Consider the following 16,660-nt stretch of genomic DNA (forward strand, 5'->3'; position numbering starts at 1 on the left):
CAGGAACTCAAGGCAGGAACCTGGAGGCAGGAGCTGATGCAGAGGCCATGGAGGGGTGCTGCTCACTGGCTTGCTTTCATGGCTTGCTCAGCCTGCATTCTAACAGAACTCAGGACCACCAGCCCAGGGGTGGCCCCACCCATACCGGCCTGGGCCCTCCCACAACAATCATCACTCAAGAAAATGCCCTGTAGACTTCCGTACAAGACAACAGGGTGCAGGGAAATGTCCTCAGTTGGTTTTCCCTCTTCCCAAATGACCTTGCTTGTTGACATGACAGTAGCCAGCACACCGGTCACGGCCTGCATCTCCAGTCCTCTGACTTTACAACTGCACATTCCTCCTCCAGCCACTGTGTGTGGATCCAATTCTACAGCATGAAATCCCATGAAACCCCGGCCGAACCTGAGGCTTGCTTTGTAGATGCCCGCAGCTGACTCCCAAGTTCACACTGGGCGGAAAGCTCAGAAGGCCCCACTCGCTATCGAAGGAACAGCTGGCATCAGGATTCTGTAAAGCCACAGAAGTCTCACAGCATCACCACAGAGAGCACAGGAGCACAGGAGCGGGCTGGAGAGAGAGCTGTGTCGATGCCACACGGTGGTGGCTGGCAGGGAGCAAAAGCATCACTGTGTGGCAAGGATGGCCTTCTGATGAACAGGGCCAGGATGACAGGGAAACGAGAGGCAGAAACAAGAAGGCTGACCAGGACCTTTCACCTGTGAACTGTCTGGTCCCCAGCACCGAGGAAAATAGGCAAAACCCACAGAATAGATTCCACAGAGCAAAACACTAAAAACTCAAGGTGACCTTGAGTACAGAGGTGGTGTTTGAAAATATTTTTATTTGATGTGTGTGGATGTTTTGCCTGCATATACGTTGCCACATTGTGCAATGCCCATAGAGGCCAAAAGAGGTCAGATCCTCTGGAGCCACACATGATTCTGAGCCACCCTGTGGGTGCTGGGAACGGAACTCTGAAAGAGCATGGAGCCATCCCTCCAGCCCCTGGGGGTGTGTGTGTGGGGGAGACTTCTGCTTCCAACATCAAAGGCACAATCCATAAGCTGGCTTGGCCGAAAACCACAGCCAGGTGTGGTGGCTCCGACCTGTCATCCCCATGCATAGGAAGGATTGAGAGTTTGGGGCTAACCTGGGCTTCGGTGGAACTCTTTCAGGAAAAACCACACACATACACTAGGGGTAAACTTCTGCTTTAGAAAGGCAATGTCAAGAGATAAAACAGGCCACAGACTGGAGGAAATACACACAAAGACACAGTTAATATGAGATGATCACCAAAGCATACAGAGGACTCTCACACGAAACACAAGAAAACAAATAACCTACCTTAAGAGTGGCCAAAGACCCGGAAGGCACTTCTTAATGAAGACACGTGGATGGCAAATGGCAACAGTGCTGTTCACCGTTAGTCACTGGGGAGTCACAAATTGAAACAATAAGATGGTAATACCAGGAACACAGACCAGACAGAAAGGCCAAGATCCAACCTCGGACGTCACCAAACGCTGGCAGAGACTGAGAGCAACAAAATCTCTCCTTACTTGGCGGAGAGTGAGCACAGAAACGCGTGACTGGTCAAGAGCTGAGCCGGAACATCTGTTGGGAGCTGAGCCGGAACATCTGTTGGGAGCTGAGCCCCAAGTCATATCATCCACACCCAAGGCTCAGGGTAGTCTCGGATGAGTGAGAAGAACACAAAAGCTAGCCGGGTGCGGTGGCGCACGCCTTTGATCCCAGCACTCAGGGAGGCAGAGGCAGGCGGATCTCTGTGAGTTCGAGGCCAGCCTGGTCTACAAAGGGAGTCCAGGACAGCCAAGGTTACACAGAGAAACCCTGTCTCAAAAAACAAACCAACAAATAATAACAGCTGGAGGATGGACAGGAGGGCTGTGAAATGCTGGCTTCTGAACATGACACAACCACAGCACTTATGACAGTCAAAGCCTGTGGAAAGCCTGGGGCCTGCCAATATTCCATCATGGGTGAGAGAGGGGCCTGGAGGCACTGCGTTAGCAGTCTATGGCTGCTGAGCTGGGGGCAGCCTGAGTGCACGGGGTCCGCACGCCAGGAGATAGAACCCCACCCGTGTCTCAGCAGGCAACCCTAATTCAAACAACAAAACACGAAAAGTTAGGAGGAGAACTCCTTAGGAAGAAGAGCGTCGGTGGGGATGGGAGAGGGGTAATACGAGAGGGAAATGGAGTGCAAGTGACCAAGCCGCATTATATGCGTGTATGAAGTTGTCAAAGAATTAAAAGCCGAAAACCAAAAACAACCGCCAGACTGTTGTTCTGCATCCGGGGGCAGCCTGGGACCTGGAGAGTTGGGGTACTCTCCCAGGAAGCTCAGCCCCGTGGAGGCCAGAACCAGAAGTGAGCGCTCAATCGCAGGAAGGTCAGTTTCCGGTTTCTGGACAGAAAAGAATGAACCTCAGGATCAAAGGTGCTCAGGTGACAGAAATCCCAACAGGCGGCAGTGAGGGCCTTGCCTGACTTGGGTGAGTTGGCGGCTGCTTCGAGAACAGCTTGGCTGCTCGCCTTCACAGATGGGCACTGCGGTGGCCGGAGGGGTGTGGCAGCGATCCCTGTGGACAGGCCGGGAGTGGTTGAAGCTCCAGGTGGCCAGCGGTGCGTGGCTGCCTGACAGTCAAGCCCAGGCTACAGCAGCAAATCCTTCAGGGAGGAGGGGGAACCCTTCCTTTCCAAGACTAAAAGACGAGTCTCAGAAGACCTCTGGTGAATTGATGATGGTAGCCCGGTTTATTTCATGTAGAACAGGGCTTTATAAACCTTGGGCAGTGGGCGGGGCTTCAGGGGTGAATGTGTCTGATTGGTTGATATTAGGCGTGCCGGGGTGTGGGGGTGGGAGGGGAAACTCCGGGAAAGGGAAAAGGTCACTGGTTGAAAGCTAAGGTACAGAGATATCTCATTAGCACCGAGGTTTTTTCCAGGGATCCCCAGGGGCACACTGAACAGGCTTCTTATCGGGAAAGGATTGGGCCTGTAATCTCCCCGAGAGCTGTGTGACACTCCCTAGAGGATCTGAGGTCCCCAGATCAGGCAGAGAGGAGAGAGCCCAGCTGAGGAAGGGAGTCCGTCATTTCCCCACGGAACTCAAGGGATATCCGGTAATGCCATCTCATTGTTGGGCATGCACAACCACTCAGGAAGAAAATCCGATGGTTTCATAAGCATTAACTGCCCTTACTGTAGAGCCAGCCACTGTATACCCACGTGAACTGAAATCGAGTCTGCACGAAACCAACACCTGGCGATTGCACCCGAACGGTGAGTTTGAGGACTGCGCAGAGGGACCTTGTCTCAGAAACACAGGTGGGAACGAGGTCAGCCCAGGCTCACGGTTGTAAGGAATGTTCCAGTCTGTCGCAGGACGCTGGGATGTGGGAAGGCTGGGTGTGATAGGGGATGTGGGGGAACTCCCCATCTTCACTTGATTTCCCTGTGAACCTAAAAGCTGCTCTTAAAAAAAAAAATAGTTTATGAGAACCAAGGCCTCAGCCTGGACTCCCAACGGTCTGGCAGAGGTGAGCGCAGCAGGTGAGCATGAGAAGAGTAGGTGGGAGGAGACTGAGGCTGGCTGGGAGGCCACTGAGTCATAGGGAACAAGGAGGAAAACAAACGGCTCTACAGAGACTGCTGTGGCAGCCTGCTGGAGCAAGAACTGGGGTGCTGGGGAGTATACAGAGTAACGAACCGGTGATCAAAAAACTACACGGAGCTGGGGCTGGATTCCTCTGGATGTGGTCCTGATGAGGAGCAGATGAGTGAGACCCTCCCAGGCAGCCAGGGTCACTGTGGACCTGGTAACGGAGAGGGCTGCAGAGCAGCTGGGATGAGCTCTGGGCCCCTGGGTGCCCAGGTGAGCCTCAGGAGAGCTGTGCACTGCCGAGCAGACTGGAGGAAGGCTGAGGGAGCTCTCCCAGCCAAGTCCAAGGGCAGAGCAAAGGGAAGGCCGTGTTTCCACGGCCCTGTGACAGAGCAGAGGCCTGTGTGGGGGAGAGGGGATGAGGGTGAGAACCCAAAGGAGGGGGAAGGTGGGAGGGGAACCATCAGGTCACTCTCCCGTGCTCCCAAGGGCTGATTATCACCGAGAGCAGTCTACCTCTCTTCCCTTCAACAGGCACCAAACGCTAAGTGGGGCAGAGGTGTTAAACGGTTAATTCTGAGCAGGCAGATCAGTTATGACTACGGACAAAGACTTCTGGAGAACGAACATTAGGGTGCTAACGAGCAATACCGTCCATTTCGTATAAACAACACAAGCCTCACCAATAGCAGAGGGGCTGGAGAAACCAGGCACAGCCACACACCACTAAGAAAGAATGAGAGCAAGCCACGCCAGCAGCCTGCAGGGGATCCCCGCAAGGAGCTGAGCACTGTAAGGTACAGGGTGCCCCCGGGAGGTTCCGTTTCCGAGGGACTAGTGATGTCGTTCACCTGCAGCCTTGGCTTCCGTCCCAGGTATCATGGTACCTGACTGTAGTCTCCCAGTACCTGAAAGTGGGGGCGGGGCATCTGAAGGCCAAGATCATATTTAGCTACAGAGAGAGCTCAGGGCCAGCCCGGGTCACATGAGACCACTCAACCTAAAAATCCATCCACGGTAAAGCAGTGCCCCTCCCCCATCCATGTGACCGGAGCCCCCGAAAAGATCCACAGCAGAGCATGGCTTAGCAGGGTGGGGAAGAGGGGAAAGGACAGCAAGTAATAAGAGAAATGAAACGGTGGCTTTGGAGCTGGGCATGGTGGTGTATCCCTATGTCAGCCTTGGGAGCCAGACACAGGCAGAGAGCCTTGTGCGTTAGAGGCCAGCCTGGTCTACACAGTAAGCTCCAAGCCAGCCAGGACCATATAGAGACTTTGTCTCAAAACAATAACAACAAAGAGACAGAAAAAAAAAATGGCCCCATTACACATTTACATAAAAAAGAAATCATGATATATAACATACATATACATGAATATTCATATACACACGTATGCACATAATGACGTAACTCAAAGCCACTTTCCACTGAGTGCCACTTGTCTGGTGGCAGCTGGCCTGAGCCAGCAGGGGACTTGGGGCCTCCACCTCTGCCACTGTGAGTGGGGTACCCTTGAGGGCATGTGGTCACAGAAGCTCTGTGTGGATGCCTGGGGTTTGAGTAAAAAGCTCAAGGACAAGAGAGGGAGAGCTCAAAGCGCTGAGACTCTGGACTTTGTGGGGGGGGGAAGCAGATGAGACGCCCTCAGGCTGCGGGAGGAAGGAGGGCTGTGCGTGCAAGCGCAGCCCTAGGAGAGTGAGACAGAGAGCAGGGCCAGTCAGACGGCCCTCAGGAGAGTGTCACAGACCTGCCTCAAGGGTCTGCTCACCACCCACTTCCTGGGGAAAAGAGAAAATGGGAAAATTAAAGGACACCAAGAACAGGATAATTTTCAACCAAGCAACATAGACTTTCTTAATTGCAAAAAGTAAAAATTCCATCACGTGAAACTTGAATTCACACCCGCTCTTTACCTTCCCAAGTTTGCAGCGTACTGCTGCTGGCACGGTATTCTCTGGGCTCCTGTGGCCAGGGCAGGTGAAGGCCTCTCTCCTCATGTGGCCCACCCAGAGGCCACACCTTGACTTTCTAGACTGCACTGGCCCCTGGGGACAGCAGGAAGGCCCATGTTTGAGCGTCCCTGCCTACCCTGTGCCTTTCCTCCCCTACTCTGGGCATCTGTCACTGGTCTCTCCACAGGAGTCAGGGAGACAGGCAGGGAGGGGTAAAAGGCCACTGTCAGCCCCTTGCTGGGCATGACTGTGGAAAGTTGCCTTGGTGGGACAGGCTTTTCTGGAAGTGCCCATGTCCATGGGGTCCTGCACCGAGTCCAGCTTGAGGGAGGGACACTGTGGAGAGTAAGGATGGAGGCCCAGGAGGACCCCACCCCAGAGTGGCTGTGGTGTAATCAAGTAAAGCTTGGAGCAAAGCAGATGTTCTGACTCCTCAATTTGTTTGAAACTCTAGATGCAGCGGGTGGGGTCCCCTTCTCTGCAGGATGTTGGCAGCTGTGGCTCTTGGACTAGTGACCACTGACTGACTGACAGGCACTGAGCAGAGGCCGAAGGGTCCCTGCTTGGTTATGTAACATTCTTTCGCTCTTGGCTGGGCTTCTAGAGTCTGGACAGTCTAGCCTCTAGAGGGAGGAAAATGACAAATGCATTTAGCACTGATGCTGAAATTATGCAGGGCAAGGAAAGCAGACACCAAGGGGCTCGGACAGCCGACAAGCTGGCTGGAGGCTTCTCCAGAGCCCAGAACTTGGAAGCCACGCAGTGCCCGGGCAAGCAGGCTTGGGCACAGGGTGAGCACCTGTCCATCTTCCTGCCGTGCTCTTCTGGAAGACTGGCAGACTAGGTGCGGGCAGACTGCCTGCCCAGAGTCTCATTTTCCACTTGCCATGCGCTGTCTCCATAAGCACGGACAGCTTCCTCATGGGCATGCATGGGTTCTGAAGTACCACATTAAAAGAATGATGCTTAGTCACCGGCTGGGTGCTGGCTCAACTCCCTCTCTTCCCCCCACAGCCTGGCCTCAGCTGGGACACTTGAATAGCTGCTGTGGAAGTGATGGGCTGAACACATCCAGACCACAGGGACAAGGCTGAGGTCACCTGCGGGGAAGGATCACCCAAACTGCCTTTCAAACAACAGCTCCTACACTGAGGCCTGTGCTGGGTTTTGGAAGAAGAGACTAGAAAACAGAGAACTGAAAAACAAGTGATGCAACTCCAGAGGGACCCACAGCTGGAACTGGACACACATCTGGAAACACAGTGATGGGGAGACGGCTGGATGCAGCTGGGCTCCAGCTACATGCTGTCAAAATTAGTTCTCAAGTGGGGAGGCGTACAGGGGAAGGGTTTTCACAAAGATCATATGATGTTCTTTCCTCCAGCACGTAACTTCCCACAGAGCTCCTGTGTTGCTGACCTTCCTGCCAGTCTCCCACCCCAGTGGGGCACACCTATTGGCCAAGAAGGGTGCGCTTCCTGTTCTTGCCTCCTTGTGAAATGGGGACCAGCCTCTGCTTCACAGGCCCATGTGATGGGTAAAGCACAGCATCGTAGCTTGAGGTACACTGGAGGCAAGAATGGTTTGGGAGTTCTTTTCTTTTCTTTTTTTTAAAATTTTTTAAATATTTTATTATTTTCATTATATATACATTCTTCTATCTGCATGTACACTTGCACTCCAGAAGACACCAGATCTCATTATAGATGGTTGTGAGCCATATGTGGTTGCTGGGAATTGAACTCAGGACCTCTGGAAGAACAACTAGTGCTCTTAACCTCTGAGCCATCTCTCCAGCCCTATTCTTTTCTTTTAGAAAATAAACTACGCAACTCCGGCACTTGGGAGGCAGATCTGTGTGAGTTGGTGCCAGTTTGTTCTACACAGTAAGTTCTGGGCCAGCCAGGGCTACATAAGAAGATCCTGTCTCAAGCAACTAAATTAGCCAAACCACCCCCAACTTTGTTCTGAACTGCACCAACTTGGTGTATGCCAATCTCCTAAATCATTGTCACCCCCCATCCTCCTTAAAATCCAGAGGAGGATGAGGACAGGCCCTGCCTCTTCCACAAACTGCAACAGCTGTGGTGCCCATTCAAGAGTCGACTGCTTAAGCTCTGGCCACTTAGACTCAAATGGCTTCAAACTGGTTCACAATTCTTGCTTCCCCAGAGAGCTGACTCTAGAGCCTGGAGTCCCACAGGAAAATGAACCTAACTCACACATGTCACCCTGTCACTGCCTAGTAAACACTCCATGAACCTGTGGACAATACCACTGCTGGTTCCCACTGACACTTGAGGTGAGATGGTCAGATTGGTCCTGCCCTTCCCAGTGCCAGTTCCTCATCACCTACCTTCTTTTCTCTAGCACCAGGCATGGGGGGGGGGGGGCGTGAGGGAGGCTTTGCTGCTTGATGCCAGGCCTCAGCTGGCTGGAGAAAGCCCACCGGCAACCCTCAGCCCTTCCTGCAGAATCCCGTGAGGTGAGAGAGCTCTGGTCCTGCTGTGCTCAACTGCAGAGCAGCCTGGGACTTTCAGGGCTTCCCAGGTGGCCCCTATGGCCAATCCAGGCAAGGCTTTCTTAGTTTTCAAGTTCTGAGTTTAAACATGGAGTCAAACAGGGAATGAACACAAGGGAAGCCCCAGGCTGAGACAGTGGCTCTGCAGTTTACCTCTGAGCCTCCTCTCTGAGGTGAAGTCTGTGGTTAATTCCAAGGGTCAAATTTCAGCAGCCTCGGACCCAGGGCCTGAGTGTAAGCCCATCCCACAGGCACCAGGGAAGGCCACTGGCAGCTCAGAGCTGGCCTCTGCACGGTCCTCTGGCTACAGCCCCTGAAACCCTAACTAAGCGCTTATGTGCGCAAAGGTTTGTTTTCCTCCATCTGCCGCACAAAGGGGCCATTCTTTCAGGAAGAGCTCCCCCGGGCGCAGTTCATACTTAAGAAGGCTCTGAGCCAGTCCACCCTGAGCTCTGCGAAGGCTTGCCTTCATAAACCCACAGACAGTCCCAGCCTCCTCAGAGCCCTCTTTGACCACCGCTGCTCATGAGATTCAAGGGGCTGAGGGCCTGGGAGAAGGTACAGGGTCCATCCAAGGATGGCAGAGACCCCACAGAGGCTCACAACTTCCATCACCACTGGCTGCCCTGGCCTAGATAGACCTACTGTGCAGCCATCTGACTTCTGCAGTTGGAAACCAAAGGCCACGCAGCTTGGTTTTTCTTCATCCGTGTGAGGCATGGTCAGCGGCCAGTACCTAGTCCTGTCAATAAAGGAGCAACAGGAGGGCAGAGGAAGCTGGGTGTAGCGGTGGTGCACCGCAGCCTCTCGTTTCAGCACTGTGGAGGCCAGTGTGGTCTACCTGAGTTCGAGGCTAGCCAGACCCTGTCTAAATAAGAACAAAAAGGAGGGCAGAGGAAGCAAAAAGAACATCCTTATTTGCAGCTTTATGAGAACACCCCAAAAGCATGTGGGGAGCAATAAGCACAGTAGATCACAAGTTAGGATAATCCTGTATCCGGGCAAAACCAGTACCTCACCTTGCCTCAGGGTACGAAAGGGAGGATCACGGTAGGGCAGAGACAGGGCCATGAGTCAAGCTGCAGAGGTGCAGACCTGACAGCACGCTTTGGCTCTGCAGCTCCTCCCTCAGCCACACTACATCAGCGTTGAGGCTGCTGACAAATATCTCCTTAGAAAGCCAGGCCTAAAGATCAATCTCAGGGAGGTGCCATCTCCCTCAGGCCAGCAGCTCTAACTCACTCCTTCTGAAGGGGATGTGGCACACTACTCTGCTGCTTGCAGTGAGGGTGCTGGCCGGCTAGGGGAGGCTGAACTTCTGAGGAACACATGTGATGGCCAGTGGCTGAGGGGCCCAGGATTTGGTAGTATTCAGGATTGTAACCAGGCACCAGCATCCATCACAACTCAGGTCCCGGGAATTATGAAAGAGGAGCACTCTCCGTTCTCCTCTAGGTGATGCTGAGGACTGAACTCAGGGCTCACATGTGCGAGGCAAACACTCTACCACTGAGCCACAGCCCTATACCTAGGAGACACGTTTTTTTGGGTGTGGGGAGGAGTTGAGACTATGTAACCTCACTATGTAACCCTTGCCAAACCTGGGGCTCTATGCAGACCAGGCTAGCCTAGAATTCATAAAGATACGGACCTGCCTCCCCAGTGCTGGGATTAAAGGTGTGTACCATGATACCTGGTGGTAGCACCCACTTTAAAAAATAAAATTCTGGCTTTCTGATCCTCCCCACATTGTTCTAATTCATTCTCCGTCAAATTGTAGTGAATTTTAAAAGGTAGTTATGGCTTTCCCACAAAGTACAAGGTGCTCTGGCCAGGAAAAGTCGACAAACTGATCCAACCTGGGGAAGGATGTGCTATCAGGGCTTACTGCTGCCCCTCCATGCCAAGAAGCAGAGCCCCTCCACCGCCAAGCAGAGAAACCATGTCCACACACTTGGAAGGAGCCACCAGCCTATAGCCAACACCTTGGGGTCCAAAGGCCTGGGGGAGGGTAAATGTGAGCAAAGTCTCTAAGAGGTCGAGGCCCAAGCCACTGTCTCCAGCACACAGCTGGCAGCCAGGGCATGTAGGGCAGGTAACTGAGCGACCGAGCCATGGGAAGTGTTTCAGCATCTTTATTCCCCCTCCCCACTCTTCTCAGCCTGGTTTTCAGCTCTTCGGGCAGTTGTTTCTCATAGTTCTGAGAAAGTGGTTCCATCGCAGATGACCAAAGGCTGCGTCCCTCTGGCTACAATGTAGGCCCTCCAGTGGGCGGCACCGGCATAGCCTTGGAGGGAAACAGCAACAGGAAAGCAGTGAACGGCAGGGAGCGGGGGACACTGTGGCCAGAGCACGGGTCTGCAGTTCAGCTGCTCTCTCGGATGGCGGGCTTCTTGCTCTGAAGGTCTCTGGGCTCTCTGAAACCCGAGGAAGCATTCCTTGCTCTTACTACTCTGTGACCTGATGTTCAAAAAGAGACACTCCCTACCCTTTCCTGGGCAACCTAATCATGTTTTGGCTGGTCACAAAGGCTGCTTGTTTCAGATGAGGACAGCATGAGCCGTCAGTTCTCAGGTGGAGAGTCTGATTTTTGGTTGTTGCTGCAGAAGTGTGCGTATGATAGGTCCCTGTGATCAGCGTAGGCTGACCTCAAGTTTGGGATCCTCCTGCCTCAGCGTTTTTTGTTTGTTTATTTGTTTAAGACAGGGTTTCTCTGTGTAGCCTTGGCTGTCCTGGACTTGCTTTGTAGACCACACTGGCCTCGAACTCACAGTAATCTACCTGCCTCTGCCTCCCTGAGCACTAGGATTATGTGACGATACCCAGGACTGGCTTTATCTTATGCTTTCAGCGAGACGGGATGGGTTCTGTGGGGAGCACGAGGTTATTCTAAGATGATTTCACTACAGCATGAACAGATTAACTTCAGTCAGCACTTCCCAACGGGCTTTCTAAACCCTGAAGACAGAGCCTTCCACGGCTCTTCCACAGCTTCTCAGCCTTTGCACATCCTGCCCGCTGTGCGTGAACAGCTGTTTCCAAAGCCCTGACTCAGGAAGCCTATCGGCAGGCCCTTCTCAGGATGCTCCTGTTTTCACTCCTGAGGTTATGTGATAGAAAACTCAGACCTGGATTATCTGAGTATGCGAGGGAGCTGACATGCTGTTCCTAAGCAGCATGGAGCCTGTGGCTTCTAGTACTGTCCTGTGCGTGAAGCAGGGTAGCTCTGTTGCTGGGTGCAGGCTGCACCTGCATTCCTAGTGTGGTAAAGGCCGAGCCACAAAGACTTCGGGTTTGAGGCCAGCCAAGATGCTGCTGCCAGACCTCCTCTCAAAAAGAGCAACAGCAAGTTAAGTAGATAAATAAAAGGGGAGGCTGGAGGCAGTGGCACAGAGACTGGAGGATTACTGCACGTCTGGGCTACACAGCAGTATCTAAGCCAGAGCTACACTGCAAGACTGCCTCAAAAAATTCAAAATTGTAATTACAATCATCTCAGGCTAACTTCCTTTCAAACTAAACACAAGATTAAGCAGTCTTGGTCCGGAGTGTCTAGAATGTGAAGGCTGGTGCCAGGCTAGATCCTGCGTGCATAGGCACTGACCATTACTTGCTGGCTGAGGAGGGTCACACGGTCCTGCCGGAGGACAGCCGGTGCTGTGCGCAGCACCTGTCCTTGCTAATGCCTCCACTCCAGAATTCCTACTCATCTATACCTCCTCCCCTCCATCTCCAGCTTCAACACCGTGTTGGTAAATAGTAAAAACAGAACTAGATCATAGGACAGGTTTGTCCCAGGGCCGTTCTTAAGGGTCCTGAGTGGCCATGCTACACCCCAAGTTATTCTTCCTCACCAGCAGGTCTGACTCCAGCCCTTCCCACCTGTGGCAGAGTGCCATCACCTCCATTCCCCCTACTCCCCCAGAATGGCGCCTCCATTCCCACTGCTCCCCCAGGCCTGTTCTTTGCCTCAGTATCTGCCCCTCTTCTGTGCCTGCCATGGGACCGGCTGTTCAGGCTCTGCCAGCCAGGGGCCTGGCCTGTTCTAGGCTGTTCTCCCCTATCAATGCCTACTCTGCAGTTGCCAGACACCTCTTCTTTTCAAATTCTATAACTGGAAATCTGGATGCTTGTGGGAGCTGGAAATCTGGAACTGGGAAAATTTAAGGTGCTCTGTAGTTGTCTGAACATTTGTACAAGACAGACAGAGAGACCTGTTTAAGTGTAGCCACAAATCTCAAATCCTGTTTTCTGTAACAGCCACCCTCAATGAATGATGACTCCACTCTAGGAAGCAGGGCCTGCTGTTTCCATGCACACACCCACTTTTTATCATAGTTTTGCATGGCTGGGCCACACCAGCTGGACCCCATTATTATTACTCAGTTGTGCCATACTTACTCCCATCCTGACACTAAAACAAAGGCTCTGGGGTGTGGAGATTAAGCTTGGCACAGTGCCAGCTCCTGGCCCTTACCGAGGTGAGAGCTTTCTAGGCATCCTATGGCTTCTGGTGGCCAACAGTAAAAGGACCCAACTAGAAGCTAGCCTTAGCCTGGCAGGGGCTCCAGACCTTACCAGATCTCGAGAGGCAGCACAAACAGGGCAGCCGTGGCATTTGCTGCCGCTTTGCTTCTGCCCAGAGGGCTGCTGCCAGCTGACGGACTCTGGAATCGATTCTGAGGATACTGGGCGGTCATCAGTGTGAGCTGGGACTTGGCTGTGGGACCCACACAGAGGACATGCCCCCATGTGAGGGTGGCCCTTCACCCTCCACTGTCTTATGTGCAAAACAGTTCTAAAGGTTTCCTCTGGCCTTGCCTTGGCTGTGCCCTGGCCTGCCTGTGCCAGGCAGAGGGAGGCTGCCTGACCTAATGGTAGGGCACTGGGAAGGTCATCTGAGTCTCATCTATGAAGTGATTAATTATTCTGAGTAACTTCCAGACGCCCTTCTAACTTGAAGCGGCTGTGACCAACAGGCATCCTCCTTCACAATGACGTCCCTGCACACACCTCACCTTGCTGCCTTATCCGTTCTCTTTCTAGGCACACACTGACTCTGTCACATTTGATGCAACTGGACAGAACCTTCCTGAAGGCAGCGTTTGATACTTAGAAATACGGTCTCTGTCCTCCGGAAACCTTACATACCAATATCCCCAGGCTCTATGGGCATGGCCACCGACTGACAGTGCCTCCGGCACTGGAAGGGAGGGATGAGCTGCAGCATGGCTTCCCCGCTGCCAACAGTAAACAGGTCATGTACCTTATGCATCTGGAGTAAAAAGGGTACAAGAGAAAGAAGAAAAAAGAACAGGCAATTAGTAGACAAAATCCTTAACACATACTGGCCTTTTTTAATTAAAAAAAAAAATTTTTTTTTTTTTTTTTTGAGACAGGGTGTGTCTGTCTTGGAACTCTATGTAGACCAGGTTGGCCTTTTACTCACAGAGATTCACCTGCCTCTACCTCCTGAGTGCTAAGATTAAAGGCCCAAATGCTTGGCCTTCCATATGGCTAGTTTCCCAGCAGGCAGAGCAATGAGAAAAACATGATTAATAACAAATTTTATAATTATGACTAAAAGACAAAACAAAGAGTCTCTCCTAAATCATTACATCTCCTGGAACTGAGACCAGAGTAAAATCTCTTCTATGTGTTCTTTATTATTTTTAATATTTTAAATCTTATTATCTGTGAATCTACATGTGGATACTCTCAGAGGCTAAACAGGGAACCAAAACACATAGAGCTGGAGTCATAGGAACCGTGAGCTGCCCGACGTGAGTGCTGGGAACTGAACTTGGGTCTTCTTCTGTAAGAGCAGAAGGCTTCATAATCACTGAGGCTCTCTGTAGCCACCGATGGGCTCTTCAGAGCAACTGTGTGATTTACTGGGCAACATCCTCGGTGACAGAGAGAGCAGACAGTTTCCCAAGTGTGTCTCCAAGCCGCATGAAGCCACTTCAATGGCAACCAGGGGCACCCGAGGTGGCCTCTTAGCTTGAGCTGGCTTGAAGGGAGCAGGCACTAACTACCTGAAAGTAGGTCCACAAGACCACAACCAGGTAGGTGCACCCCTTGTTCATAGTGTCAGAGGCTCAGATGCAGGGAAGACTGAGCGCCAGCCCCAGACAACACGGAGGACTAGGGAAGGGGGGGCTGCATAGTGACCAGACTCTATTTCTCTCTATCCTAAGACTGTCCTGGGACACTGGGCCACGGCTTTCCCAGGGCCCAGGGACTGGGAGGAGGACAGCAGGGTGGAGTAGTGAGGCCACAGGCCAGGGTGGGGATACACATATTCTAAGAAACAGGGCCCTCAGGATCTCTGCCTCCACGGCCACTCCCTTCTCAAAACACCCCACAAGACAACTTCGATAACCATCTGAATGGCTGCATTTATTCCTCTGGCTGGACTCCCCTGTACTCAGCAAGCTGAGGAAATTCACTTCAGCACTCAAGTGGGAAAATGAAGATAAAGTCCCTCGCCCAGAATTCTCTCATGATTATGAGAATGAAATCATACTGGAGCCCTGAGTTCTAGCTGGACACAGCAGGCCAAAACAGTGAAGTCTGAGGTGAGAGCCCGGCCCTTCCCCACACTGCAGGCAGTCATTCTTACTCCTACACAAAGTGGGTTTTATACGCTTTTAAATTCCTTCAAGACAGTTCAGCAAGTCTGGAACAAATTAGGAGTATCAGGAGGCTGCAGAAACAAACCACAAACCAGAGCCACAGGTGGGACCCTTTTTTTTTTAAATAAAGGAAAATTTATCCCTTTAATTATTCAACTCAATCCAACTCAGAAACCTTCCTCAGGAATGGAACTCAAAAAAAAGCAATCAGACAAAGTGGATAGACCCATTGGAAGAGGGTAGGATAGGCGGGTCAGCCACTGGCCTTCCTGTGCCATTCAGATGTCACAGGACCTCGTGTTGGCCTTTCCAATTCTCTGCCGTGACTCTCGTTTGTAGGTGGGTTTTTCAAAGCTGCTAAACTCGGGTAAAAGGTTTCTCTCTCAGGTTCCATTTCTCTGTTTACAAAAAGGACTGACATGACGATGACACACTGAGCATCTACTGTCTGCCGACTTCTGATCTGAGGTAGGGACATTAGGGCAACTCCCTACTCCTTTAGAGAGGAGAAGCAGCGGGCTACGATCTGCAGGTGAGGAGTTCCGGGGAAGGTCCCTTCAGGCCAGAGCGCCAGCAGCAGTGGGGAGACTCCATGAGTCTGCATGCAGGGAGGGCCTCACCCCAGCAGTGCACACCCCAAAGGGGGGAACTCTAGAGCCAAGTCCTCCAGCGTGTCCTACCTTGCTACCCACCACAGGTGCCGGCTGGATCAGGAAGCATTTGTTTAAGGAGGTGTCTTTTGGAAATGGAAGTTGTGTAAAAACAGGAAAAAGCTCCCGTAAAATCTGTGATTTGTTCAGAGGTCTTCTCCTGAAAAGGTGAAACAGAAACAAACAAGTCACCAGCCAGATCAGCTGGCCCACTGCAGGAGCTCAGAGTGGGGGTGCAGCAGCTGCTGTGCAGAGGGCAAAGAGCTGGACTAAGACACACACGCATGTGCGTGCATGCTACAGGTACCGCATGAGGCCAGAAGAGGGAGTTAATCCCCTGGAGTTGGTTACAGGAGCCCTGCTGTGGTGCTGGGAACCAAAGCCAGGTCCTCTGGAGCAGCAAGCGCTCTTAACTACAGTCTTGTCCGACCTCTTAAGTCTCTTTGGGTCAGGCTCTCCTGGATCCTAGTGGGTCGCCTGTTCACTCTGTAGCTGAGGACCCTTTCCCTGATGCTTGGGCCTCCACAGCCCAGTGCTGAAGCTCCCGGGAGTCCTGGCATGTGTCATCTCAGCCTGCGGGACCGTATCTTAAGCATCAGAGCCACGATGATGGGCATGCAGAATCGGTGTCAGGCACTGGGAGAAGCCCTACCGTTAGTTGTATGTGTGGGTGGAATGTTAAGTTCCAGCCGAAGCCATGCATAGGACAAGAATGCACGCACTCTGTCTGGGAAAGAAGCTGAAGCTGATGTAACAGCAGGCTGGATGCAGGGGCAAGAGGGCGCAGAACGGGAGCAGTGAGCAGCCCAGCAGCCTGCTAAACTGGGCATTCTACACACAATAGATGACAATTTTAAAAAGGTGGGGCAGGGAGATGGCTCAGCAGACAGAGGAACTCAAGTGTGAGCCTGAGGAAAGCTCCCCCTTGGATCCCACTCAGTGGTGGGGGAGAATCAACTCAGAGATGGCCTGACCCCACAGCTGAGGGGCCTGGATGGTTCAGAGGTAAGAGCTTATTTTGTTTAAGAAAAGGAAACTGTCCAGCACTGGGGCTGCCGTGCCGAGGTGGCTCAGGGAGTCCCATCCCAGGCCCCACAGGGTGGAAGGTCAGAGCTGACTTCTATAAGTTGTCCTCTGACCCCCACACATATACGATAGCATGGTACTCACACACATACACACAAGAAATTAATGACTGTGATAAAAAATTTAATGTAAAAAATATCTTAAAAAGTTATCTGGGGCTGGAGAGATGGCTCAGAGGTTAA

At 52.3% G+C, this 16,660-nt stretch overlaps 1 protein-coding gene across 4 annotated transcripts in view; it reads right to left on the reverse strand.

Annotated features, from left to right (window-relative positions):
• Positions 1-10,223: 10,223 nt before the first annotated feature.
• CUNH6orf89 (chromosome unknown C6orf89 homolog) overlaps positions 10,224-16,660 on the reverse strand; it is a 31,558-nt gene continuing 25,121 nt past the window's right edge. For all 4 annotated transcript variants that reach the window (XM_055607272.1, XM_055607271.1, XM_055607273.1 and 1 more), the window contains exons 6-8: positions 15,423-15,552; positions 13,256-13,379; positions 10,224-10,391 (exon numbers count right to left, since the gene is read on the reverse strand). In XM_055607272.1, the coding sequence (XP_055463247.1) occupies positions 10,297-10,391; positions 13,256-13,379; positions 15,423-15,552 (349 nt within the window). In that variant the 3' untranslated portion in view covers positions 10,224-10,296. The remainder of the gene's footprint in view (positions 10,392-13,255; positions 13,380-15,422; positions 15,553-16,660) is intronic.

Source organism: Psammomys obesus, unplaced genomic scaffold (genome assembly GCF_907164565.1).
Source record: "Psammomys obesus unplaced genomic scaffold, mPsaObe1.curated_primary_1811, whole genome shotgun sequence".
NCBI classification, from domain to species: Eukaryota; Metazoa; Chordata; class Mammalia; order Rodentia; family Muridae; genus Psammomys; species Psammomys obesus.